This window comes from Musca domestica, unplaced genomic scaffold, assembly GCF_030504385.1.
Source record: "Musca domestica strain aabys unplaced genomic scaffold, Musca_domestica.polishedcontigs.V.1.1 58, whole genome shotgun sequence".
NCBI lineage: Eukaryota > Metazoa > Arthropoda > Insecta > Diptera > Muscidae > Musca > Musca domestica.
The window spans coordinates 2,969,876-2,994,132 of NW_026712360.1; the positions used below are offsets into that span (position 1 = coordinate 2,969,876).

Consider the following 24,257-nt stretch of genomic DNA (forward strand, 5'->3'; position numbering starts at 1 on the left):
ACCAACATCAGCAGTCGATTTGTAAGGAAAACCGCAATAACCATATTGAAAATCAAATTATTTTGTACTTCAATAATTCGATTTAGTCCGTCTCAATTACGAATGCCAAAATTAAACCGCATTTCAATAACGAATCGCATCGCGGGTCATACAACAAAAGTCATCTACATAATTGTAGACAACCCTAAGAGTCATGTCCTCACTTGTAGATAACCTTAAGGGTAATCTCTACTGCAGACGAGCTAGTAGAGATTACCCTTGTCATCCCTTGATAGCTTTAAAATATGTGTCCCTTCGGCCCACAACTGTAAGTAGCGAACTCTAAACCCTGGCAAAAGAAAGGACAACGTTTTTTTCTTTTTGTTTCTGCTCCTTGATGTCGTTTTCTTCGCAACTTGTTATATTCATTATTATTTTTTAAATATATTTATTATTTTTTTTTTTTATAAACAGTTCTTAGACCTAATTTAAACTAAGGTAAACCTGTTCGTTTTTTTTTTTTTTCTTTTCTTCTAAAATTTAAGCAGAATAAATAATCATGGCTAGGTTCGTATGATGTCATCATATACAGATATATATAAACTTCATTGATTTGTTTTTCTTGTTTTTGTTTTTTGGTTTATTACACATAGTATATATAAAAAAATATCTTTATTATCTTGTTCTGGATTTAGTAGCAGCATCAGCATTCTTGTTTCAGTTTTTTTAATTAATTGCATACAAACACTGTTTTACATTGCTGTATTTTTTATCAGAAATTTGTGCTAATTTGGGGATTTGAAATAAAAAAAATTCTTATTTTAGTTAAGACTTCAAAGAAAAAAACGCCAAAACGAACTCGCAGAAAACTCCATGGAAAGTTAGGAAATCAGAAAGAAATAAAAAGAGAATGTGTTAATCATTACAAAATAATAATATTTAGAAATCACTTAAAACAGCCTTCGTTTCATTCTATTTAATTGGTTTTTAAGTTTCATTTTTTTCTTTTTAAATATACAACAAACAGTAGTAGACATTCATTTTATAAAAGTGGAAGAAAAAAGGGAAATTAAAAAAAAAAGTAAAAAAGGAATTATTTTTCTTTTTTATAAATAAAAAACAAAAAAATAGGGGACTTGGGTGGTGGGGGGGTTTTGACATTTTCAAACTATAAATAATAATCGTTTGTCATTTAAGGTACTATTAAGTAGTTGTTGTTTTTCTTATTTTTTGTAAATAATGTTCTCTTTATGAAAAAGCATAAGTCGACATTTACGATGTTGTAAAAAAAATGGGCTTAACAAGGAATTAAAAATACCCCATAAAAAGGGGTGGGGAGGAGAGGAGAGGTTTTAACTGCTTTGGAATTAAACTAACACACAGACACCCAGTGTAAACTGCAAGGAACGGTGTTTGGATAACCTAGTAAATTTTAAGCCGAAGCCGAACACACAAGAATAGGGTAATTTCTTTCCGTAGTTGAAGATCGTAGTTTTTAGTTCCTTTCGTTACTAGGTTTATTGTCCATGTTTGCATTGTTAGGTTTCTCCTTATCCTCATCGAGTCATATCATTTTATCCTTGGTGTTTGTGGGTGTAGTTTTGGTTGTTGTTGTCGTTGGTATGCTGGGCGGTATGGCCGAGCTAATATCAGCTTTAGGTAAGATTTTCTCCTTTTGTTTTTCGGCGGCATCCAACAGGGCTGCATCCGCGGGTTTTGTAGAGCTCTAAAAGCATTCGAAAAAAAACAATTAATATAAAATTTAAACCAGTTTTCACATCTTTATCTTACCTCGCTGGCCTTCAAAATATTCTTGCCATCCAAGGCATCCAAATCCAAGGCATTTTCCTTGACCACCTTTGCACAGTCCCTAAGATCTTCTGTTAGAGGATTATTCTTGGCAGATGCTGCCGCAGCATCAGCAATTTCTTCCGCCAATTTCTTGACATTATCTGCCTCTTTTATACTCTTGGCCAGGGCCTTTTCAATCTTATCCTGAGTCTCGATAACCTGTTCCTTGTCCAGCAATGAAATCAGTTCTTCCAATTGTTTTTCATCCAGTTTTACATTTTCCCGACCAATGGCTTCAATGACCTGTCAAATTGGGAATTCAATTATTATTTTTTTCTTGGTGCTGGGGAGAAATTGTGGTGGCGGACTTACCTTGAGAACTTCATCGACAGAAATGGCACCATCTTTGTCTGCATCCAATTTACTGAGGACATTTTCGATTTGTTTAAGTCTGGACTCATCGGAGGTTTGTTTTAACTAAAAGAAGAATAAGAAAATAATATGAGCATTGAGTAGATGTCGCAGGGGTGGTCTATTATAGGGTATATGGTCTTTAGGGTCGTCTACAATAGAGTAGATAACCCTCAGTGTCGCCTACAGAAGAGTAGGTCACCCTCAGGGTTGTCTACAGTAGAGTAGATTACCCTTAGGGTCGTCCACAGTAGAGTAGATGGACCTCAGGGTCATCTACAATAGAGTAGAGTAGATGACCCTCAGATGACTGGTCGCCTAAAATAGAGTAGATGGACCCTCAGTGTCATCCACAGTCGAGTAGCTCACCCTCAGGGTCGCCTACAATAAAGTATATGATCTTCAGGGTCATCCACAGTAAAGTAGGTGACACTCAGGGTCTTCTACAATAGAGTAGATGACCCTCAGGGTAATTCACAGTAGAGTAGGCGACCCTCAGGGTCATCCACAGTAGAGTACCTGACACACAGGGTCATCTACAATAGAGTAGATGACCCTCGGGCCATCCACAGTAGAGTAAATGACCCTCAGGGTCATCCACAGTAGAGTAGATGACCCTCAGGGCCATTCACAGTAGAGTAAGTGACCCTCAGGGTCATACAATAGAATAGATGACCCTCAGGATCATCCACAGTAGAGTAGATGACCCTCAGGGTCATCCACAGTAGAGTAGATGACCCTCAGATGACTGGTCGCCTAAAATAGAGTAGATGGACCCTCAGTGTCATCCACAGTCGAGTAGCTCACCCTCAGGGTCGCCTACAATAAAGTATATGATCTTCAGGGTCATCCACAGTAAAGTAGGTGACACTCAGGGTCTTCTACAATAGAGTAGATGACCCTCAGGGTAATTCACAGTAGAGTAGGCGACCCTCAGGGTCATCCACAGTAGAGTACCTGACACACAGGGTCATCTACAATAGAGTAGATGACCCTCGGGCCATCCACAGTAGAGTAAATGACCCTCAGGGTCATCCACAGTAGAGTAGATGACCCTCAGGGCCATTCACAGTAGAGTAAGTGACCCTCAGGGTCATACAATAGAATAGATGACCCTCAGGATCATCCACAGTAGAGTAGATGACCCTCAGGGTCATCCACAGTAGAGTAGATGACCCTCAGGGTTATTCACAGTAGAGTAGATGACCCTCAGGGTCATTCACAGTAGAGTAAATGACCCTCAGGGTTATCTGCAATAGCCCTCAGTATCGTCCACAATAAGCTAGATAAAAATTAAGGTATTCGATCCATTAGTCGAACCATGGAACCTTTTAGTGTCTTCTTTAAACCTTTTACTTCTTACCTTCTTAATCGTCTGCACTAGATCCTCAATTTGCACAATATCCTCCTCCAAGGACTTGGCCTGCATTTCCGCACGCTTCAACTCCTCGGCACTCACGTCCGTTGGCAGTGTCTGTTCCTTTTGTTTCTTTTCCAAATCGTCCAACACCTTATCCAATTGGCCAATCATGCTATTAACCTTCTTGAATAGCATTTTGGCGGCACGACTTTCGCGTACCGGTTCCTTGACAACCTGTCGCACTTCACGCAACTCTTCCACATCTTCTTTGTATTCTTCGAGTTCTTCTTTAAGGTCTTTGATGGTTTCTTTTTCGACAACCATTTTCTTGTCACTCGAAAGGGATTTCAGGGCTTCGCTCAACAATTCCACATCCTTGGAGGTGAGAGTGTTCTCTTCGGCCTCCTGGGCCTTGGCGGCCACATCTTCTTTGGTCTTTTGTTCGGCAGCGGTGAGGACCACAGGTTTGGGTTTCACAGCAGCCGGGGCGGCGGTGGCGGTGTCTGTGACATCGCGGGCCGTATCCACCATGCTGGCTTCGGTTGTGACATCAATGGTGGCAGCTTTGTCGGCTGCAGCAGCGGCATCCACCAACACCTTGTCGGCGGCCTTGGCCTTTTCTTCCTCCTTCTCCTCTTCCATTTCTTCTTTGATTTTGCGTTCCTCTTCCTTGATGATTTGAATTTTGGTCTTGTTATCGATTTTACCCTCACGTTCACCAATGGCAGCCTTGGTCTGGGCAGCCAAGGAGTCGGGTAACACTCTAATGGTTTCCTTGAGCTTGTCTGTGGTAATGGTATCATCAGAGATGAGCATGGTACGGGATAGTAAAAGTAGTGTGGGTGGTACTTTTTCGTTTAACGACAAATCAATCCATTCCTGTAGCTGGGTCCGCATTTTCTCCTGTGTCAGGCCATAGGCACGCATGCCTCTGGCCTTGCAGGCCTGCTGTAGCTCCCACAAATCCAATGAGTTGACACCTTCACGGGCAATAACACGATCATCGGCCGCCAGCGAACGTAATTTCATGCGCAGTTGGAAACGCAGGAAATTGGTGGTGCCCACTGTGTTTAGTTCCAGTACCTTACACAGAGCGGCCAGTTGTTCCCTGGTCAGGGAATCCAAGGTGATTTCATCTTCAAACCTCTTGGCATATTTGATGATCTCCTCGTTGGACACATATTCTGTGGGATTTTTAATTTTCTGGAAAAAGTTATCGAATTGTTTGGCCTCCTCACTCTTGTGTTCCTTGTGTTGCACAGCCATTTCATCGAGAGTCTTCTGCAAGAACTTGGCCATTTCCAGGCGCACCTGAAGATTCTGTTTCAGTTTATCTTCACGTTCTTTGGTTGTTTGGAATGTTGAGGGCAACATGCCGGGGAAAAATTTAATAAAGACAGGCAACAGCAGTTCCATGAACGGCACAATGATGAACACCGAAAAGGGTATCAAACGGAACAGATCTGAGGTGGTACGCACCAGCAGTTTGTTTTCTCTGCGTGTCAATGTCTTGCCGTTCAGCACACGCCACAAGAGTTTGCGACAAATGTTGATGTCGATGAAGAGCAGCCGGAAACCATGATAGTAGTGGACAATTTCCTCCCAGATACGGGTCTTCAGAGACTTTTTTACGGCCAATTGTTTGGCTGGCACTTCGGCCAATTTATTGTTGGTTGTCTCCACGGCACTGGAAGCAGCCGTTGCTGCTGATGTTGCAGCCGCCGCTGTGGGTGCTGCTGCAGCGGCAGCATTACCATTGGCTACTTCTTTTAAAATTTCTTCAACTTTTTCTTTTTGTTTGTTTTTCATGGTCTGCACAGTGACTTCGACCTTGGACGAGGGTTGTTCGTATAAACGATGGCTCAGATGCAGGGAACGGTTGTGGACCAAGGCGACGGTATCATAATAGCTACCAGCGGCCAATGGTAGGTAGTAATGGCCGGGTAAGAGAGCTGAACGGCTGGTGGCGGCATGTTGCAGAGTTGTGGTAGCACCGCCACCAGCGCTATACGGTTCTATGCGATATTTCAGTGCGAAATGAGAACGATTGTGTGATGTAGTATCTGAAAAGGAGGGGGAAAAAGAATTTGATTAGTAGGTGCTGAAGAAAATAAAGAAAAAAAGAAATAAATTTCAAGGAATACCGGAATTTGTCCGATCCGAAACCTTTCCTTTGGATAGGTTGGGATCAATGGAAGCAACATTTCATATCATATTCTCTGCAGAAAATATAAAAAACTTTCAAATTGCATTTTTTGGAAATAAATGAGACATTTACTTTATTAACGCCTAAAAGTATGCTCCATATTTTTTGACTAGGAGAAATACCCATATTTACTATGAATTATAGATGGTGCTTGTTACGGCATGTGAAAAAGAGACTAGTTCGGTGGAATTTCTAAAGGGAATGGATGATTATGTGGCCACGTGAGGTGACGTTCCAAAAATATTGGGCCAAAACAATTAATGTGCAGAATTTGGACCACAAAAAGCTGATTTCCTTTGCTTTGTCGGCAATAAAATTGTCTTTTTTGGCCAGACATAAGTATTGGAAATTGTGGGGAAGGTACAAGAAGAAATGGTACGTTCTCTACCATCTTTATTACCGATCCTGTTTTGATATATAAAATTGAGATTTGTCTGAAGGAAATCTGAATTTCGCGTTTTATGAACTTCATGGTTATTCAAAACTTTGATCCTTTGTGGGGGAGGTACCAGAAGAAATGGTCCAATTTCTACTATCTTTATAACAGATTATGTGCTGATGGAAATATTGAGATGTGCCAAGTCTGAATGGAATCAGATTTTAATTTTGGATTTTAAGAGCTCATGGTTATTCAAAACTTTGATCCTTTGTGGGGGAGGTACCAGAAGGAGTGGACCGATATATCCCATCTTCACAGCAGATCTTGTGTTAGTAAATATAATGGCATGTGTGAAGTTTGAAGAGAACCGAAAGCTTATTTCGGATTTTATGATCTTTATGGTTATTTAAATCTTACACCCTTTGTGGGGAAGATACCAGAAGGAATGGTCTGATCTCCACCATCTTTATAACAGATCTTGCGTTTATGGAAATATCGAGATGTGTCAAGTCTCAATGGAATTGGATGTTAATTTCGTGTTTTACGAGCTTTATGAATATTCAAAATGTTGACCCTTAATGGGGGAAGTACCTGAAGAAATGGTCCGATCTATACCATCTTTATAAAAGATTTTGCGTTTATGGAAATATCGAGATGTGTCAAGTCTCAATGGAATTGGATGTTAATTTCGCATTCCATGAGCTTCATGGATATTCAAAATTTTGACCCTTTGTGGGGGAGGTACCAGAAGGAGTGGACCAATATATCTCATCTTCATACCAGACCTTGGGTTAATGAAAATATTATGTTGAGTTTAATTTGATGACAATCGAACACTAACAACATATTTTAAAAGAGTAATAATTATTCCAAACATTGACCCTTTGTGGGGTAAGTACTTGATGGTGTGGACCGATATTGTCCATTTTCGTACCTAACTTAAAACTGATGCGAATATTAGAACTTGTAAAGTTAGAACAAAATCGGGTTACATTTTCTCTCTCTCTGTGCAGTAAATTATTTTCTTCGAAAATCTTGATATTTTGTGGGGGAGGTACCAGAAAGAGTGGACCGATATTGCCCATCTCTCATCTCGATCTAAGTTTGATAATAATATTACGATGTACCAAGTTTGAATTAAATCGGGTACTTCCTTCGAGAGATATCGCTATATCGACTCCAAATGTCCTAAAACGGATTTGGTCCAAAGAGACTTTGGGTCTAAAACCGTTATTTCGATGAGGTACGTTTTGGCCGTATCAAATACAAATATAATACTCTCTCTAGCCATATGGCTGAGGGTATAAAAAGTACTCAAAAGTAGATCATAAATTGGAACTATGGACCTATCCTATCTTCTTTTGCCTTTACAACAGACTTCATTTATTGATTGTACTCCGAATTTGATTGAAAATTTAGTTTCTTTTACTGACATGTTTATGGGCGATATATCAACAAATATCACGATTAGTAGGGAATTACTGATAACTTCCCAAAATGTTTTTGGCGATAAGGAAAATGCTAGATTAAATAAATGTTTGGAGTAGAAAACAACGCTTTTGGCAAAATTGCAATTTGTTTTCGTTTTAGAAGCCATATTTTCTCACACGCACACTCAATTAAATAATACCCCTTCTCTACGATGTGCAAACACAATCACTTTCTATACTTTTTGTTTATCTTTAAAATTTTGGTTTGTTTTGTTCTCTCTCGATCCCATCAAATACATCATAATTAAAATTATTTCATTTTGTTTTTCTTGACATGCTGTTGTTGTTTTCAATTTTTTTTGGTTTTTACTTGTTATTCACTATTTACTTTTATTCTATTGCTTTGTTATTGTATTTTGCTTATTATCATGCCATATCGTCTATCATCATTTCATTTCATTTTCCAAGTGTTAATCATAATAAAGTGATTAGTGGGAGGGCAGGGGAGACTGTGGTGACAAGGGTAACCGACAGGTATAACCGGTATAAATAAGAAATCACATTGGTGTTAATTACAAATGATCTAATAACTTATGTAAATAACCAAAACAATGACCAATACACCAAAGTGAGAGAGAGAGGGAGAAAGAGTGACAGAAAGCACGCGAGAGGAGAGAACTCGAAAAATACAGACATCAATCGATTATTTGGGTTAGCAAGAATTCAATGGAAATTTGACAAAAAGCGGTGATGGGTTTTCTTCTTTTTTATTTATTTTTTCCCATAAGACCATGGACGGTTCCAAAAACATCTATATATTGACTACTTGACTACTACTACTATTAGTCTCTACTGCTATTAAATTTCAATAAATGTTGGTCTTCAATGGAAAGGAAGTGCCTTATATGACAATATGTAAAAAATAAATAAAAGAAAAGAAAATTGTCAAATTTTATTTCAATTCTTGTTAATCTATTAACCAATAGATATCTGGATTTTTCGGTTCTTGTATGGCTATAATCTTTGATTTTCGGTTTAGATGATCTGTTACTATATCCTCTGCCATATGGCTAGAGAGGGTATATATAATTTGATAAGGCCAAAACGTGCCTCATCGAAAAACCGGTTTTAGACCCTAAGTCTCTTTGGACAAAATCTTTTTTCAGGACGATCTAGCGATTTCCGTCCGTCCGCCCGTCTGTCTGTCTTGCTGGTGCTCACAATAACTCTTGAAGGGAGCACTCGATTTGATATAAACTTGGTACATTGTAATATTATTATCAAACTTAGATCGAGTTCGGAGATTGGCAGTATCAGTCAACTCCTCCAGGTACCTCCCCCACGAAAGGGCGAAATTTTCAAAGAAAATAATTTACTGCACAGAGATAGAAAGGATAATCCGATTTTGTTCTAACTTTGCAAATCCTAATATTTGCATCAGTGCTAGGTCAGGTGCAAAAATGGACAATATCGGTTCACTCTATCAAGTACCTCCCCCACAAAGGGTTAAAATTTTGAATAAATATAATTCTTATAAAATGTGATGTAAGAGTCCGATTGTCTTCAAATTACACACATCACAGTATTTTTATTAACCCAAGGTCTGGTGTGAAGATGGAAATTATCTGTCCACTCCTTCTGGTACCTCCCTTACAAAGGGTCAACATTTTGAATATTCATGAAGCACATAAAACGCGAAATTAACATTCGATTCCATTCAGTCCTGGAAAATGTCAATATTTCCATCACCACAAGATGTGTTATAAAGATGGTACAGATCAGACCATTCCTTCTGGTACCTCCCCCACAAAGGGTCAATGTTTTGAAAAATAAAACGCACAAAGAAGGCGAAATAAGCATCCAACTCTCTTCAGATTTCACACATACAAACATTATTGCTAACGCATGATCTGTTGTGAAGATGACATATATCTGCGAACCCCTGGTACCTCACCCACAAAAGGTCAAAATTTTGAGTATCCGTGAAGCTCATAAAACGCAAAATTAAGATCCGATTGCATCTTAGTATTTCTATCAACACAAGATCTGTTAAAAAGATGATAGAGATAGGGAGGTAGGTACCTACCCCACAAAGGGTTCAAAATTTTGTACCGCATGGGTACAATCTTTGGTTTTCCGTTTTATAGGCTGCTTGTTTTCCTCTTGGGCAGCCTTCTAAGAGAATAAAAGTTTGAAGCACTGAAAGAAACCATTTCATCGGTATATTTTCTTTGAGAGGTCTTGATGGACCATTAATAGTTCTTTAAAATAAGGTCTAGTCTAGGTTTCTCTTCTCTCTGAAGGGCATTTGTTTTTGCCTCACGAGACATTTAGTCCCCTAAAAGTCAATGGATTTTTGCGTTTCTCAAGACTTCGGAGACTAAAAGAAACAAACGAAGAAACAAAGCCTCCTAAAGCAATTGGATTTTTGCTCTTCCCAAGACTTCTGAGACCAAAGAACCCTACTCCAAGGGCCTTTTTATTGTACAGATCTGTTTAACAAAAAAAAAAACGATTTATTTCAATACAAAGCGACACTTAAATCCAAATATGATTCAAAACTATATGACAAGCAAAACATTTAATTTAAATAACTCATTGATCTGGGCGATAATATAATTTCCATATCTTCCACATGGGATAGAGATTCGTTTAATGGATGTTGTTTCTTCTCCTCTTCTTCTCCCCTGCCCATGTTAGCCTTTGAGTTTGCTTTCGAAGACATTTTCGAATTGACTTCTATCAGCGATGACTTGGTAATGGTTTCTTGAGATTTTTTATCTGCTTTGGGTGTAATATTTTGCCCGCTGCCAGTTTCTTTTGTGTTCTCATTTCCCTTTGGCAAAGTTGATGGCATTTGTTTTTGTTTTTCTTCCACATTTTCTTCTGCTGCTGCTTCCTGATAGATTTCATTTTGTTCTTTCATCAACTTCATTTCACTTGTTTCTTTGGTAGAACTCTGGCCATTAGACGTTGAGGGTTCTACATTGGGTATTTCGCTGATTTGTAGGGCAGCCGATACCACAGCAGGATTCCATGGCCAATTTGTGGGTAGGCCATATAATCGTTTGGCATTTGCCCATTGGGAGAACATTTTCAAACTGTAATCATCAATGGCGCCATCACTCAGGTAGCCAATATCACTCCACTCTGGTGCCATAACATCATATTGCTGGCTGGCATGATTTTTGGATTTTGGCAAGGGTACATTACCACCGTGAAATTTAAATTTCCGAGTATTCGTGCGCAAACGTTTGCGGGCACGATCATATTCATCACCCGACACGGACTCTTGGCTGTAATGGCGATCTACATGGGAATTGGGATCTAAATTGCGGACACTTCTTTTGCGGGCCACCTGGGGGAAAATAATGAATGGCATCAATTACAAATCGAAAATAAGGGAAATTTTTCCAACTTACCCTTGGCTGAAAATATTCCCGGTGCAATTGAGGTATTGGCCGTCCGGGTGTTGTCCTCGACGCCATACCATATGAATGACCCATGGTGAAATTTGTGGATCCCTTCTTCTGAATTAAACCCACTTCACTTAGATTCATGAGGGCATGTTCAATTACCGTCTCCAGATGTGGAACCGGTACCAAATTTCGCATTTGATACTCAACTTGATTTATAACAGCCATTAATGGTATGGTCTTATTTGCATTACCATTACTCAGAATATGCATTGCCTTCAATACATGACGATTGACCTTTTTCGGAACATTCATGGACATGATTAACGAATTTTTCACAATTTTTCACAAATTAAATTTTGGAATTCACAAAAAATACACAACTTTTTCAATTCAAAATTTTCCGTTTTTGATTTTTTTTTCAAAGAGGGGAAAAGCAGAGGTGATTTGTTTATTTTGAAAATAAGTAAACATTTGAATTTTTATGAATAACAAAGTGTTTTATGATTTAGTGGAGATTAACTAAAAAATTGCTATTTTTTTGGTATAGCACAAAATTTCGTAAGAAATGCTATTTTTTGCTATAGCACAGAAATTTACCACAAATGCTATGATATTTTTTACTATGGCACAAAAATTCACAAGAAATTCAATTTTTTTGCTATAGCACAAAAATCCATGAGAAATGCATGCTATTTCTTTGCTATATAGCACAAAACTTACTTTAGAAATGATATTTTTGCTATTACACAAAAATTTGCCAAAATGCTATTTTTTTCATAGCACAAAAATTCGCCAGAAATGCTTTTTTTGCTATTGCACAAAAAATTCATCAAAAATACAATTTTTTCTATGACGCAAAAATTTACCAAATATGCTATTTTTTACTATGGCACAAAAATCCGCCAGAAGTGCTATTTTTGGCTATAGCACAAAAAAATCGTCAAATATACTATTTTTTATTTCAGAAATGCTATTTTTGGCTATAGAACAAAAATTCGCAAAAAAAGCTATTTTTTGCTATAGCATAAACAGACATGCTATTTTTTCAATAGCACAAAATTTAGTCTAAAATGCTATTTTTTCGCTATGCTATGCTATATTCGTCAGAAATTATATTTTTTTATGCCCTCCACCATAGAATGGAGAGTATATAATACATTGAAATATAGATTGTATACTCCACAAAATATATATTCTTGATCAGCATAAAATTCTATGTCGATTAAGCGATGTCCGTCCGTATGTCCGTCTGCGGAAATTACTCTAGCTTCCGAACAAAATGAAGTAAATTGATAAAATTTTACTCAAATGTAGACTATGTTCACAAGACTTTTGTTATTGCAAATGGGCCATGTAGGTCCTCGTTTTGGTATAGACCCCATATAATGGTACCTCCCTATTTTCCTTATTTTGATGATTTTAGCAACATTATTCACCGGAATTGTTTCAAATTTTGTATTTGCAGTTCGTAATGGATACTACAGCCTATGACAGAAAATCGTCTGTGCAGGTTCACGTCTTCGTATAGCCCCCATATAATGAAACCCTTATTTTCGGTATTTTGGTGATTTATGTGATATTATTCATTGGAAATATTTCAAATTTGATATTTGAAGTTCGTAATGGATGCTACAGCTTATGACAGAAATTTGTCTGTGCAGGTCCACGTCTTCGTCCTCATATAATGGTACCTCCCTATTTTCAGTATTTTGATGATTTTAGCGACATTATTAATCGGAATTGTTTAAAATTTAGCATTTGAAGTTCGTAATGGACACTACAGCTTATGACAGAAAATCGTCTGTGCAGGTCCACGTTTTGGTATGGCCCCCATATAACGGTATCTCCCGATATTCAGTATTTTGATAATTTTAGCGACATTATTCACCGGATTTTTTTAAAATTTGGTATTTGAAGTTCGTAATGGATACTACAACGTATGACAGAAAAGTGTCTGTGCAGGTCCACATTTTGGTATAACCCCCATATAATAGCACCTCCCTACATTGATGAATTTAGCTACATTATCACCCATTTTTTTCAAGTTTCACATTTGAATATTACCTATATAGGTCCACCTCGTCGTATGGACCCTAATATAACGGCTACATTCGGTATTTTTAAGATTTTAACAGAATTTTTAGCGGGTTTTATTTTTTGAAAATTGCCAAATTCGTTCCAAATGGCAGAGGGTATTCAATGCTCGGCCCGGCCGAACTTACCGCTTTTTTTACTTGTTTCTATCTCACTCTGTATTTTTTTTTTTTTTGTCTTTTCTTTGTGTTTCTCCAATAATTAAGGATTATTGACCTACATTGTTTAAGGCTCACATCTATATTAAAACGAAAAAATGGGTCATCGAACTTTGTTTCAGAATTGAATGCACGAAGGCAGCAACTAAAAAAAATTAATGCATCTGTTGGTTTTTATGACAATTCAAATTTGTTTTAATCAAAAAAAAAAAAATACCGCACAACAAACACACTGACGCCACAATGTCTACCTCTGTGATACCATGATGCAATATTGCAGGGAATTTTTGAAATGTAGGTATAAAATTAGAAACGACATTGTTGTCTGAGTCACGCAATGATCTGTTAACAAATTCTCTGACTTTGGGATTTGAAACATTTTATGAAAGAAAAAAGCTAGAATTTAAAATTTGTTTTCAGACTTTTTCGCCGCCAAAAACTAAAGGGTTTTATCGGCCTCCATTTCTAACTTGTCTTGGAAGTCAGTTTTTCTTCAATGCAACTTTTGGTAGACTTAATGCTTTCATGACAAAATGAATTTCTCTTATCTTAAAGACATGATAGGTTCTCCATTGCAGCTATCATTTTAACAATGATTGCAACGAGTTAGTAATCAAAATTAAACACTTTTGATAAACTACAAATCGACTATTGTGAGAACAAAATAAAAAATCTTCCACATTAGATAGGTATATAATCGTGCCAATTAAATTGTCTTATTACATACCCTACCCTTTGTCTAAAAGTATTGTGCTTTCGCTTTTGTTTAAAAAGTGTATTTTTCTTTTTTTTTGTATTCGAAGAGCATTAACCCAATTTATTTAGCTGGGTAACCTTGGTTTGGTTCAAGTTTGTGCAAAAGGAAATTCAAAGAAAAATGCAAATAGAAAAGGAAAATCTTTATCTTTTGGCAAACAATCATACGCCACAAAAACAAAGGTAAAGATACATTCTAAAAAGCAAGTAAAAAAGCTGCAAGTTCGGCCGAACCTATCTTCGAATACCTTCCATCATTTAGAACGAATTTGGCAATTTTCAACAAAAAAAAATCCCTTAAAATTTCTGTTAAAATTTTAAAAATACCAAATGTAGCCGTTATTTTAGGAACTATACAACGACGTGTCATAAGCCATACAATATTCAAATGCGAATGTTGAAAAAAAAATCGGTAAACCATGGCTAAAATCATCAAAATACCGAACATCGGGGGTTACCGTTATATGGGGGCTATACGAAGACGTGGACCTGCACAGACAATTTTCCGTCACAGGCTGTAGTATCCATTACGAACTTCAAATATCAAATTTGAAACAATTCCGGTGAATAATGTCGCTAAAATCATCAAAATACCGAATATCGTGAGCTACCGTTATATGGGGGCTATACGAAGACGTGGATCTGCACAAAAAATTTTCTGTCATAGGCTGTAGTACCCATTACGAACGTTTAATATCTAATTTGAAACAATTCTACAATTCTACCGAATATCGGATAGTGCTGGTATGTGGGGCTATTCGAAGACGTGGACCTGCACAGACAATTTTCTGTCATAGGCTGTAGTACCCATTACGAACTTCAAATACAAAATTTGAAACAATTCTGGTGAATAACGTCGCTAAAATCATCAAAATACCGAATATCGGGAGGAACCGTTATATGGGGGCCATACCAAAACGTGGACCAACCATTTTCAATACCAAAAGTCCTACAGACATAATGTACGTTTGAGTAAAATTTTATAAACCTACTTCATTTCGTTCGGAAGCTAGAGGGATTTCCGCGGACAGGCAGACAGTGAGACGGACGGACATCGCTAAAATGACATAGAATTTTATGCTGATCAAGAATATATATACTTTGTAGGGTCTAAAATACATAAACCCTCCATATTATGGTGGAGGTTATAAAAATATATGACAAAAGTACAAAAAAAACTCTAAAAGTTACAACTACTTTAAATTATGTCTACATAAAAAGAAATGCTTCTTATTTACATATGTAGGGAAAATCCTCTAATCTGAAGGAATTTCAAGTCCATTATCACAGTCTTATCTTTGAAAACAACACAAGAATGATTCATGTCCAGCATAACGTAAATATTTGATAAGCTATGACACAGTTTGATTTTATGTTATGCTCTGGTCTGAAAATCTTACATCACTTTCGATGAGGGATATTATTGGATTATAGGCTAGTTCAGATTAAGTAGCCCATTTCGACGTAGCAACCAAAATGATCAAGTTGTGTAAATGTTTTCAACATTTTCCAATAATATGTTTTTATATTTCCTCAGTTTTATCTTGGTAGAATTAGGAAGTCGATCTCGTGCAATCATATGTTTACTTTTTTTCAAAATTATACAATTGACAACAACTCATTGTCAATGTTTATATATAAATCAATTGTATATTCCGAAATCATAGATGGGAACCTATTTTGTATTCAGTTAAGATTCTGACTCTTTCGGTGGCATCTAAAAGGCAACAAGACCAGTTATATTCTACATAAAATGCTAAAACTACTTACAATTTTATTACAATTTTGCTGTCCCTTTTTAAACAAATTGGCAACCCTAAACAGCTGTGATAGAAAACAATCACGTCATTGCAAATAATAGCAGCCCACCTATTAACTCTAAATTTGACATTGCATACAATGGAAAGTTTTCAAGATTTTCCTAAAATTTTCTCAAGCAATGTATTCTTAAAAACAAAAATATGGATATAAAAACATTAACATATTCAAAATAGCTATCTACTTACATTTCTTTGAGGGCAAAGCAACATGCTTATTCAGGCCACACTTTTTATAACTTCGCACAAAGGCATTCATGTTGAGACGGGATTGTTGCAGAATCCGTTTTGAATAGTTAACTTCTTATTGACAATTATCAAAGAGAAGGGGGTGTTTATTTTATTATGTACAATAACGAATTAGGTGCTAGAAGCTGTGCAAAGAAAGGCTAAAGAACAAGAAGATACAACAACAACAACTAGATTAATTTTCTTTTTCCACTTTTTCAAGAACACAAGTACACACACACACACGCACGCTGAAAAGGCAAGTGTGCCTGCAGCCCGATATATTATTTTCTTTTATTTCTTTTATAAATTATATCTTTTTGCTTTCTTTTCGTTATTCTTGATATTCTCTATTGATCGTTTAACTCATTGCTCCTTGTACCAAAGCATTATTACACAATTCTTTGGGTCAATTGCACACAGATCTTTTCTACTGGTCTTTCCTTCTGTTTTTTTGTTGTTGCAATCGAAAGATATGCCGCAACATACGAGACGAAGGGCAAAGTCGTAACTTTTATTCGATACCTACAATAAATTATTATTCAAGTATTATTTTTTCACTTTATGTAGCAACGCGTCACGCTTTCGTTTTTATATAGTTTTACTTTTTATTAGTTATTTACGTTATTTACTATCTGTTTCTTGTTTCGGCGGCTGTCGTAGAAATTTCACGATTCAACAATAGTTTCCAAGTTTACGGTTGTCAATTGTCATCTGTCGTAGGGATATGTAGATCGGCTTTTGACTAATGTTTCCCAGCCCTAATCGACTTGACTTTAAACGTCATAAAGTGAAGTGGGATGTTGTATTTTATTGTATAGTTTTCATTTTGTAAGACATGTATTATTTTTATTAAGGATGTTTGAGTAAACTTTTTTAGTTTGCAGCGTATAATTCATTCATTCCGAATTGATATTTTATTTCTTGATAGGGGCATGTAGGTCGATTTACTACACCATTCGTCAAGCCCTGTAGTGCAATTCAGTATTTTTTTCATTAATTTCTTTGGCTAAACTTTGCATGAAATAATGATTTGTTGTTTTCGTTTGAAGAAATCCCAAAATTTGTATTTCTATTTCCTTTCGTTCCCTCTTGTCAAGTCAAAATTGAGCAGAACGAAATAAATAAATGTTGTCATCATGTTAGAATCCACACTCCAATAATTTCTTGAAAAAAATATAATGAAAGTGTCAAAAAATTGTAAATTTAGGCGAAACAGGTGAATATTTTTAATGAAATTATAAAAGAATAGAATAAAAGTAAACACAAATATTTTACACAAGGTAAGGAACCTCGCCCACTGTTCCTTGGTTACATATTTTGCCATATTTCAAATACTAGCTAAAATTTGAGTTTTTCGTTTGCATTATGGAACTTTGCATACTGCATGTATGGAAGGGGGATAGAAAAGGGGCTCGTTTTCATGATGTATTTTTATACAAAAAATCAAATTGCCTTGCAAAAATGAAAGAGTTCTGTTCAAAACAGAACGCTTTAAATTAACGAAAATAAACTGTCTAAATCTAAATACGACCTATACCATGATATAATGAAGACAAGGTAGGCTAAATTGGAAAAAGTCGTATGTAACGTAACCTGTAAGGATTGTAATGTCAGAATTTCTATCAAAACAAAAACAACTTGTATGGATTTTAAAAGGCCATACTTTCTTTTAAAATCATGTTCTACATATCTCTAAAGGTTTATTTCGCTACAAAAGTTGCATTTTTTCTCTGCATACTTTGAAATAAGCATCTTGGTATCAACTTAATTTTAATATTCAAAAATTGAAAATAATAATACACACCCATGCATAAATAAAGTTCACATAAAAAAAAAATTATCAAAAAATTAAATTGAGTAATTCTGCCCTACCTCGTTTTCCTTGTATCGTGGACTATACAGACCTTTCTTATACGTTACAGTCCGTACGTTACGTTACGATACCTTGTGACTGTTTGTTGGCATGTAATTCTTGCGGATAAGTTTACTGACCGTTTTCGATCTACGGATCTCTGTTTGCAGTGTTTTTTGTTTTGATTTTTATCTTTATCCCGTTTTCTCGCTTTGGTCTTTGTTTCTTATTTCAACGGCGGTAGGTTTCTAATAGGCGCTTAGTAATCTGTAATAATTTGGTCCTAGGAAAATCTCACGAAACCCGAACATAATGGATAATTTAAACCCTCTTGCTGGTACAGACCACTCTCTTACGCCCTGCAATATTTTTCCGGAGAAACTAATGGTATTGTTGAGAGATGGTCGTACCCTGATAGGATTTTTACGTTCGGTGGATCAATTCGCCAATTTGGTGTTACATCGCACCATAGAACGGATACATGTTGGCAATGAATACGGTGATATTCCACGTGGAGTCTTTATTATACGTGGCGAAAATGTGGTACTTTTGGGCGAAATTGTAAGCAAAAATGCCAGCCAGAACAAAAACATTGTTTGACATCGATGCTTAATTTTTTAGGATCGTGAAAAGGAATCCAAACTACCGCTTAAGGAAATTTCTGTCGATGATATTCTCGATGCCCAGAGACGAGAACAAGAACCGCGCCAGGAAAAGCATCGTCTCATATCGAAAGCCTTAAAAGAACGTGGTTTAGGTGTCAATGAAGATTTCTGTTAGTCGATATGTGCTTAAAGTGAATAGTCTACTTTTATATATACATATATATATTTATATATATATTTAAGAATATATTTTTGCTAAATGTTAAAAAATACTTATGACAAACGTTCGCTTTCTTCTTTATCAATATATTTCTCTAATACTTGCATCATTTCAACTTGGGCCTTAATCTTATAACGTAGCGATAGATTTTTTAAATACGAAGCTATTACTTTGGAAAACGAGTCCTCACTAGCCATTTCCGCATTGGCTGGAATGTCTGGTGTGGCTGAGAAATGTTGTTCCTTGGGGTACATGGCTTGTGGTGTATTTCCCGTTAGATCTGTCTCTGCAATACAAGGGATATTAGCTGTTGAAGAAGTACATGAAGCGTCTTGAGCCTCCATAACTTTTTCCGAAGTTTCTGAAAATTAAATGGACATGGTCTTCAAAAACTTTGTCAATAAGATTTAATGTAGATATGTTCCTACCACTAAAATGCTCATCGCCAACATTATTTTCCATTTCCGAACAGTGAGTAGCATTATCCTCTTCCCTATGTGATGGACATCTTATCTCGGTCTCTGTAGCCCTTAGCCCACTGTCCTCCGAATAATCATCTTCGTCATCAACAATATATATTTCAGGTTTCATCTCCATATTTTCAGTGTCCGCACTACACAAACTCGTTGTTGTCCTATCCACAACATCATTGCGCACCGGACGTTTCTTTATAAAATGACGCAAAAAATCCATTCGACAAAAGAAATCACTTTGGCCATACGACTTGTCTGTTGGATTATGATTCACTTGTTTCAGCTCTCTGGCATAGCGGCGCCTAAGAGCAGTCCAGCGCTTGCGGGCTTCCTGTGGAGACATACCAATATTGGTACCCACCCGGCTCCATTGTAAATTTTTCTTGTGAACCGATCGAAAATCCGGATGACGGTTATTATACAAACAGGGCGAGAGTTTAATAAATTCTATCAGACTGATATCTATTTCATCCAAGGGCCTGTGATTGGCGGTCATATCTTCGCCAAGTTTCCTACACTCCAAGAAGATAGTGTGAACCTAGAAGAGAAGCGTAATCAAATGTCAAATACATGGGGGTTTCACACATTACGCTTCTAACTTAAAATATATAGATATATGGTCTGTTCCAGAACCTTGCATTTTTTTTCCGATATAATAAAGGGAAAATCGGTTATTGTTGTAAAAATTTTGCAATTCTGGAACAGACCGACTATACACCAATGCCAATATGCATATTTAGTAGAGCTCCTGTAACAAAAGAATTTATTTGGAGTAGATCATACCACCTATCAACATTTGCCATTAAAGCTGTTATAGTTTGGTTTCAGAGGGAACTAATATAAGGAAGGCATATCCAATCTGTATCGATTTTCACTAAATTTGACGGAGATATAATAACCTTTTATATCAAATAAGTAAAAAAAAGCTGTAAGTACGGCTGGGCCGAACTTTAAATACCCTCCACCATTTGGTACATAATTCCGGTAAACAATGTCGGTAAAATCATCAAATATACAGAATATCGGGGGTATCGTTATATGGGGGCTATACGAAGACGTGGACCCGCACAGACAATTTTCTGTCTTAGGCTGTAGTATCCATTATGAACTTCAAATACAAAATTTGAAACAATTCCGGCAGATAATGTCGCTAAAATCATTAAAATACTGAATATCGGGAGGTACCTTTATATGGGGACTATACGAGAGCGTGGACATACATGGCACATGGCCTATTTGGGTGGTATCTAAAAGGCAACAAAATCAACAATTCTACATAAGATTTTGGTACTACTTACATACATCTATTATCCCCCGCCAACTATACCCGTTTTTACTTTTTAAATAAATCGGCAACCCTAAACAGCTGTGATAGAAAACAATCACGTCATTGCTAAAAATAGCAGCCCACCTATTAACTCTGAATCTGATATTGCATACAATGGAAAGTTTTCAAAATTTCCTTACATTTTCCCCACGCAATGTATTCTTAAAAACAAAAATATAGACATAATAAACATTGACATATTCAAAATAGCTATCTACTTACATTTCTTTGAGGGCAAAGGAACATGCTTATTCAGGCCACCCTTTTTATAACTTCGCACAAAGGCATTCATGTTGAGATTAGTTAACTTCTTATTGGCAATTATCAAAGAGGATGTATGCTTCCTTTTCGTCTTTATTATGGACAATAACAATTAGTTGCTAGAAGCTGAGCAAGAAAGGGCTAAAGAACAAGAAAAAATAAAAACAACTAGATTATTTTTTTTTCTTTTCCACTTTTTCAAGAACACAAGTACACACACACTCGCGCTGAGAAGGCAAGTGTGCCTGCAGCCCGATATATTTATTTTATAAATTATATCTTTTTGTTTTCTCTTCGACTTTTCGATTTTCGTTTTTATATAGTTTTACTTTTATTTATTAGTTATTTACGTTATTTACTATATGTTTCTTGTTTCGGCGGCTGTCGTAGAAATTTCACGATTCAACAATATTTTCCAAGTTTACGGTTGTCAGTTGTCATCTGTCGTAGGGATATGTAGATCGACTTTTGACTAACGTTTTCGCGCCCTAATTAGGTTGAGTAAAAATGTCAAAAAAAGTTGTCAAATGTAAATAGTTTACCTTTTTAAGGCATGTAATATATTTTGTTAAAGATCTTTGAGTAAACTTTTTTAGTTAACAGCATATAATCCATTCATTCCAAATTGATGTTTATTCAATGGCCTAAAATGGTAAAGAAATGGTAAATGTATTTTGAACAAATGGTTTATATCTATACTATCTAGATAACAGCTCATGACGGGACCATGTTGACATAAAAAAAAAAACATATATAGAAAAAAAATGACAAGCAAAAGTTTGAAAAGTTCAAAAATTTGGTTTCAAAATTCTATTCCATAGACTTTCCAAATTGATTGCATATTGCCTAAATGCATTGTGAACAATAGGTTTGTGAACAGGAAATATCGAATAAAAGCAAATACATTTTTTACACAAGGTAAGAAACCTCACCCCTTTTCCTTTGTTACATAATTTGCCATATTATAATACTAGCTTAAATGGCATACTGCAAGAACGGAATCGGATTGAAAAAGTGCTCGTTTTTATGATGTATATTATTTTTTTTATGTAAACTCTCTAAATCTAAAAAAGATCTAAACGGACTTTTCTGATACGTTACATTCCATACGTTACGTTACGATGTTGGCATGTTTGTGACTGTTTGTTGGGCATGTTATCCTAGCGGATAAGTTTGCTGACCGTTTTCGATCTACGGATCCCTGTTCACAGTGTTCTTTGTTTTGATTTTAATTTTTATTCCGCTTTTTCGCTTCGGCCTTAGTTTCTTATTTAAACGGCGATAGGTTTCTAATAGGAGCTTTGTAATCTGTGATAATTTGGTCCTAGGAAAATCTCACGAAACCCGAACATAATGGATGATTTAAACCCTCTTGCTGGAACAGCCCATCTTTTGGAAGAGGTAGACAGTAAGTCTAATAAAAAATGTAAATGCACCACTCTCTAACGCCTTGCAACATTTTTCCAGAGAAACTAATGGTATTGTTGAGAGATGGTCGTACCTTGATAGGATATTTACGTTCGGTGGATCAATTTGCCAATTTGGTGTTACATCGCACCATAGAACGGATACATGTTGGCAATGAATACGGTGATATTCCACGTGGAGTCTTTATTATACGTGGCGAAAATGTGGTACTTTTGGGCGAAATTGTAAGCAAAAACACCAGCCAGATCAACAAAGACATTGCTTGACATTGGTACTTTCTTCTCTTTTTCAGGATCGTGAAAAGGAATCCAAACTACCGCTTAAGGAAATTTCTGTCGATGATATTCTCGATGCCCAGAGACGAGAACAAGAACAGCGCCAGGAAAAGCATCGTCTCATATCGAAAGCTTTAAAAGAACGTGGTTTAGCTGTCAACGCAGACATTATCAATGAAGATTTCTGTTAGTCGATATGTGCTTAAAGTGAATAGTCTACTTTTTTATATATATATTTATGTACAATACTTAAGAATATATTTTTTCTAAATACTAAATAATACTTATGACAAACGTTCGCTTTCTTCTAAAACAATATATTTCTCTAATATTTGCATCATTTCAACTTGGGCCTTAATCTTATAATGTAGCGATAGGTTTTTTAAATACGAAGCTATTACTTTGGAAAACGAGTCCTCACTAGCCATTTCCGCATTGGGTGGAATGTCTGGTGTCGCTGAGAAATGTTGTTCCTTAGGGTACATGACTTGTTGTGTATTTTCTGTTAGCTCTGCATCTGTAATACAAGGGATATTTGCTGTTGAAGGTGTATATGAAGTGTCTTGAGCCTCCAGTACTCTTTCCGAAGTTTCTGAAAAATAAATGGGCATTTCCTTTAAAAACTTTGTAAATAAGATTTAATGTAGATATGTTCCTACCACTAAAATGCTCATCGCAAACATTACTTTCCATTCCCGAACATTGAGTGGTATTATCCTCTTCCGTATATGATGGGCATCTTATCGCGGACCCTGTGGCCCTCAGCCCGCTGTCCTCCGCGCTAACTTCTTCGTCATCAACGTTGTATATTTCAGGTTTCATCTCTATATTTTCAGTGTCCGCACTACATACATTCGTTGTCCTATCCACAGCATCCTTGCGCACCTGACGTTTCTTTATAAAACGACGCAAAAAATCCATTCGACAAAAGAAATCATTTTTGGCAAACGACTTGTCTTTTGGATTAAGATTCATTTGTTTCAGCTCTCTGGCATAGCGGTCTCTGAGAACAGTCCAGCGCTTGCGGGCTTCCAGTGAGGACATACCAACATTGGCACCCACCCGGCTCCATTGTAAATCTTTCTTGTAAACCAATCGAAAATCCGGATGACGGTTATCATACAAACAGGGCGAGAGTTTAATAGATTCTATCAGATCGATATCTATTTCATCCAACGGCCTCGGCCTGTGATTGGCGGTCATATCTTCGCCAAGTTTCCTACACTCCAAGAAGATAGTGTGAACCTAGAAGAGAAGCGTACATCAAGTGTCAAATAAATGGGGGTTTCACACATTACGGCTCTAGATATATGCTCTGTTCTAAAACCTGCAAGAATCTACCATCGTAGTAAAAATTTTGCAGTTCTGAAACAGACCAATAGATATATCGATACGATAAGTGGAAAATCGGTTATAATAGTAGAATTTTGTACCAATAAGGGATGGGAGTCTGTTTTCTGTGCTTTCCAATTTGACAAGTTCTCTGTTACCGCACCTGCGAAAATGTATAGAATATAGAAAAAACCAATAAGAAAAGTAAAAAGTCGGGCGGAGCCGACTATATGATACCCTTCACCTCAATGCATATTTAGTATAGCTCCCGGAACAAAAGAATTTATTTGAAGTAGATCATACCAACACCAAATCGGATAAAACATATAAATGGGATCTACCAAATTTGATGTACATACTTGCTTCTGGACTGTATTCGGTTGGATGTGCCAAATAAGGTCATTTGAAGTGATATTGGTCATTTGGTGCACAATAAACCATAAATTGGATTAA

At 36.5% G+C, this 24,257-nt stretch overlaps 6 protein-coding genes across 13 annotated transcripts; 2 read left to right on the forward strand and 4 right to left on the reverse strand.

The window, feature by feature from the left end:
- Positions 1-591: 591 nt before the first annotated feature.
- On the reverse strand, positions 592-16,752 carry LOC101901502 (mitochondrial proton/calcium exchanger protein). 5 transcript variants are annotated; one of them, XM_059128791.1, is made up of 6 exons: positions 16,661-16,752; positions 15,990-16,189; positions 3,545-5,604; positions 2,143-2,247; positions 1,771-2,073; positions 592-1,705 (listed from the first exon to the last, which is right to left on the reverse strand). In XM_059128791.1, exons 2-6 carry the CDS (start codon positions 16,057-16,059, stop codon positions 1,544-1,546), a joined length of 2,700 nt encoding a protein of 899 aa, XP_058984774.1. In that variant the 5' UTR covers positions 16,060-16,189; positions 16,661-16,752; the 3' UTR covers positions 592-1,543. The 5 variants fall into 5 exon arrangements, with proteins under 5 accessions (XP_058984774.1, XP_058984773.1, XP_058984776.1 ...); XM_059128790.1 differs by having other exon boundaries at positions 16,558-16,747; XM_059128793.1 differs by having other exon boundaries at positions 15,990-16,174; positions 16,661-16,745.
- LOC101900995 (uncharacterized) lies at positions 10,052-11,398 on the reverse strand. The gene is made up of 2 exons (XM_005175506.4): positions 10,979-11,398; positions 10,052-10,914 (listed from the first exon to the last, which is right to left on the reverse strand). Exons 1-2 carry the CDS (start codon positions 11,291-11,293, stop codon positions 10,138-10,140), a joined length of 1,092 nt encoding a protein of 363 aa, XP_005175563.4. The 5' UTR covers positions 11,294-11,398; the 3' UTR covers positions 10,052-10,137.
- Positions 16,753-18,073: 1,321 nt separating the features above from the next.
- On the forward strand, positions 18,074-22,175 carry LOC101901665 (U6 snRNA-associated Sm-like protein LSm1). Its single transcript, XM_020036786.2, has 3 exons — positions 18,074-18,444; positions 18,505-18,679; positions 22,055-22,175. Exons 1-2 carry the CDS (start codon positions 18,196-18,198, stop codon positions 18,661-18,663), a joined length of 408 nt encoding a protein of 135 aa, XP_019892345.2. The 5' UTR covers positions 18,074-18,195; the 3' UTR covers positions 18,664-18,679; positions 22,055-22,175.
- LOC101887200 (transcription factor Adf-1-like) lies at positions 18,693-21,245 on the reverse strand. Of its 3 annotated transcripts, none has more exons than XM_020036779.2 (4): positions 21,129-21,245; positions 20,731-20,910; positions 19,137-19,719; positions 18,693-19,069 (listed from the first exon to the last, which is right to left on the reverse strand). In XM_020036779.2, the coding sequence occupies exons 2-4, from the start codon at positions 20,752-20,754 to the stop codon at positions 18,762-18,764; spliced, it is 915 nt and encodes a 304-aa protein (XP_019892338.2). In that variant the 5' UTR covers positions 20,755-20,910; positions 21,129-21,245; the 3' UTR covers positions 18,693-18,761. The 3 variants fall into 3 exon arrangements, with proteins under 3 accessions (XP_019892338.2, XP_011292400.3, XP_019892339.2); XM_011294098.3 differs by having other exon boundaries at positions 21,120-21,245; XM_020036780.2 differs by lacking the exon at positions 21,129-21,245 and adding an exon at positions 20,988-21,128.
- Positions 22,055-22,788, forward strand: LOC101901339 (U6 snRNA-associated Sm-like protein LSm1). The gene is made up of 3 exons (XM_005175508.4): positions 22,055-22,177; positions 22,237-22,421; positions 22,490-22,788. Exons 1-3 carry the CDS (start codon positions 22,123-22,125, stop codon positions 22,661-22,663), a joined length of 414 nt encoding a protein of 137 aa, XP_005175565.1. The 5' UTR covers positions 22,055-22,122; the 3' UTR covers positions 22,664-22,788.
- LOC101901168 (transcription factor Adf-1) lies at positions 22,675-23,978 on the reverse strand. Of its 2 annotated transcripts, none has more exons than XM_059128887.1 (3): positions 23,906-23,978; positions 23,159-23,717; positions 22,675-23,064 (listed from the first exon to the last, which is right to left on the reverse strand). In XM_059128887.1, the coding sequence occupies exons 2-3, from the start codon at positions 23,673-23,675 to the stop codon at positions 22,757-22,759; spliced, it is 825 nt and encodes a 274-aa protein (XP_058984870.1). In that variant the 5' UTR covers positions 23,676-23,717; positions 23,906-23,978; the 3' UTR covers positions 22,675-22,756. The 2 variants fall into 2 exon arrangements, with proteins under 2 accessions (XP_058984870.1, XP_005175564.2); XM_005175507.4 differs by having other exon boundaries at positions 23,132-23,717; positions 23,906-23,971.
- Positions 23,979-24,257: the final 279 nt, after the last annotated feature.

Bases quoted from the DNA above. Each gene is read 5' to 3' on its own strand.
- LOC101901339 (XM_005175508.4), top strand. From the start codon at position 22,123: ATGGATGATTTAAACCCTCTTGCTGGAACAGCCCATCTTTTGGAAGAG. The intron at 22,178-22,236 runs GTAAGTCTAATA...ACATTTTTCCAG, and splicing joins TCTTTTGGAAGAGGTAGACA to AGAAACTAATGGTATTGTTG. The intron at 22,422-22,489 runs GTAAGCAAAAAC...TCTCTTTTTCAG, and splicing joins TGGTACTTTTGGGCGAAATT to GATCGTGAAAAGGAATCCAA.
- LOC101901168 (XM_005175507.4), bottom strand. From the start codon at position 23,675: ATGACCGCCAATCACAGGCCGAGGCCGTTGGATGAAATAGATATCGAT. The intron at 23,065-23,131 runs GTAGGAACATAT...TTTATTTTTCAG, and splicing joins TTGCGATGAGCATTTTAGTG to AAACTTCGGAAAGAGTACTG.
- LOC101901502 (XM_059128791.1), bottom strand. From the start codon at position 16,059: ATGAATGCCTTTGTGCGAAGTTATAAAAAGTGTGGCCTGAATAAGCAT. The intron at 5,605-15,989 runs GTAAGTAGATAG...CCTCCTTTTCAG, and splicing joins TGCTTTGCCCTCAAAGAAAT to ATACTACATCACACAATCGT. The intron at 2,074-2,142 runs GTAAGTCCGCCA...CCAATTTGACAG, and splicing joins CTGTCGATGAAGTTCTCAAG to GTCATTGAAGCCATTGGTCG.
- LOC101887200 (XM_020036779.2), bottom strand. From the start codon at position 20,754: ATGTTCCTTTGCCCTCAAAGAAAT. The intron at 19,720-20,730 runs GTAAGTAGATAG...CTTCTCTTCTAG, and splicing joins TCCTTTGCCCTCAAAGAAAT to GTTCACACTATCTTCTTGGA. The intron at 19,070-19,136 runs GTAGGAACATAT...TTTAATTTTCAG, and splicing joins TGGCGATGAGCATTTTAGTG to AAACTTCGGAAAAAGTTATG.
- LOC101900995 (XM_005175506.4), bottom strand. From the start codon at position 11,293: ATGTCCATGAATGTTCCGAAAAAGGTCAATCGTCATGTATTGAAGGCA. The intron at 10,915-10,978 runs GTAAGTTGGAAA...ATTTTCCCCCAG, and splicing joins GGGAATATTTTCAGCCAAGG to GTGGCCCGCAAAAGAAGTGT.
- LOC101901665 (XM_020036786.2), top strand. From the start codon at position 18,196: ATGGATAATTTAAACCCTCTTGCTGGTACAGACCACTCTCTTACGCCC. The intron at 18,445-18,504 runs GTAAGCAAAAAT...TTAATTTTTTAG, and splicing joins TGGTACTTTTGGGCGAAATT to GATCGTGAAAAGGAATCCAA.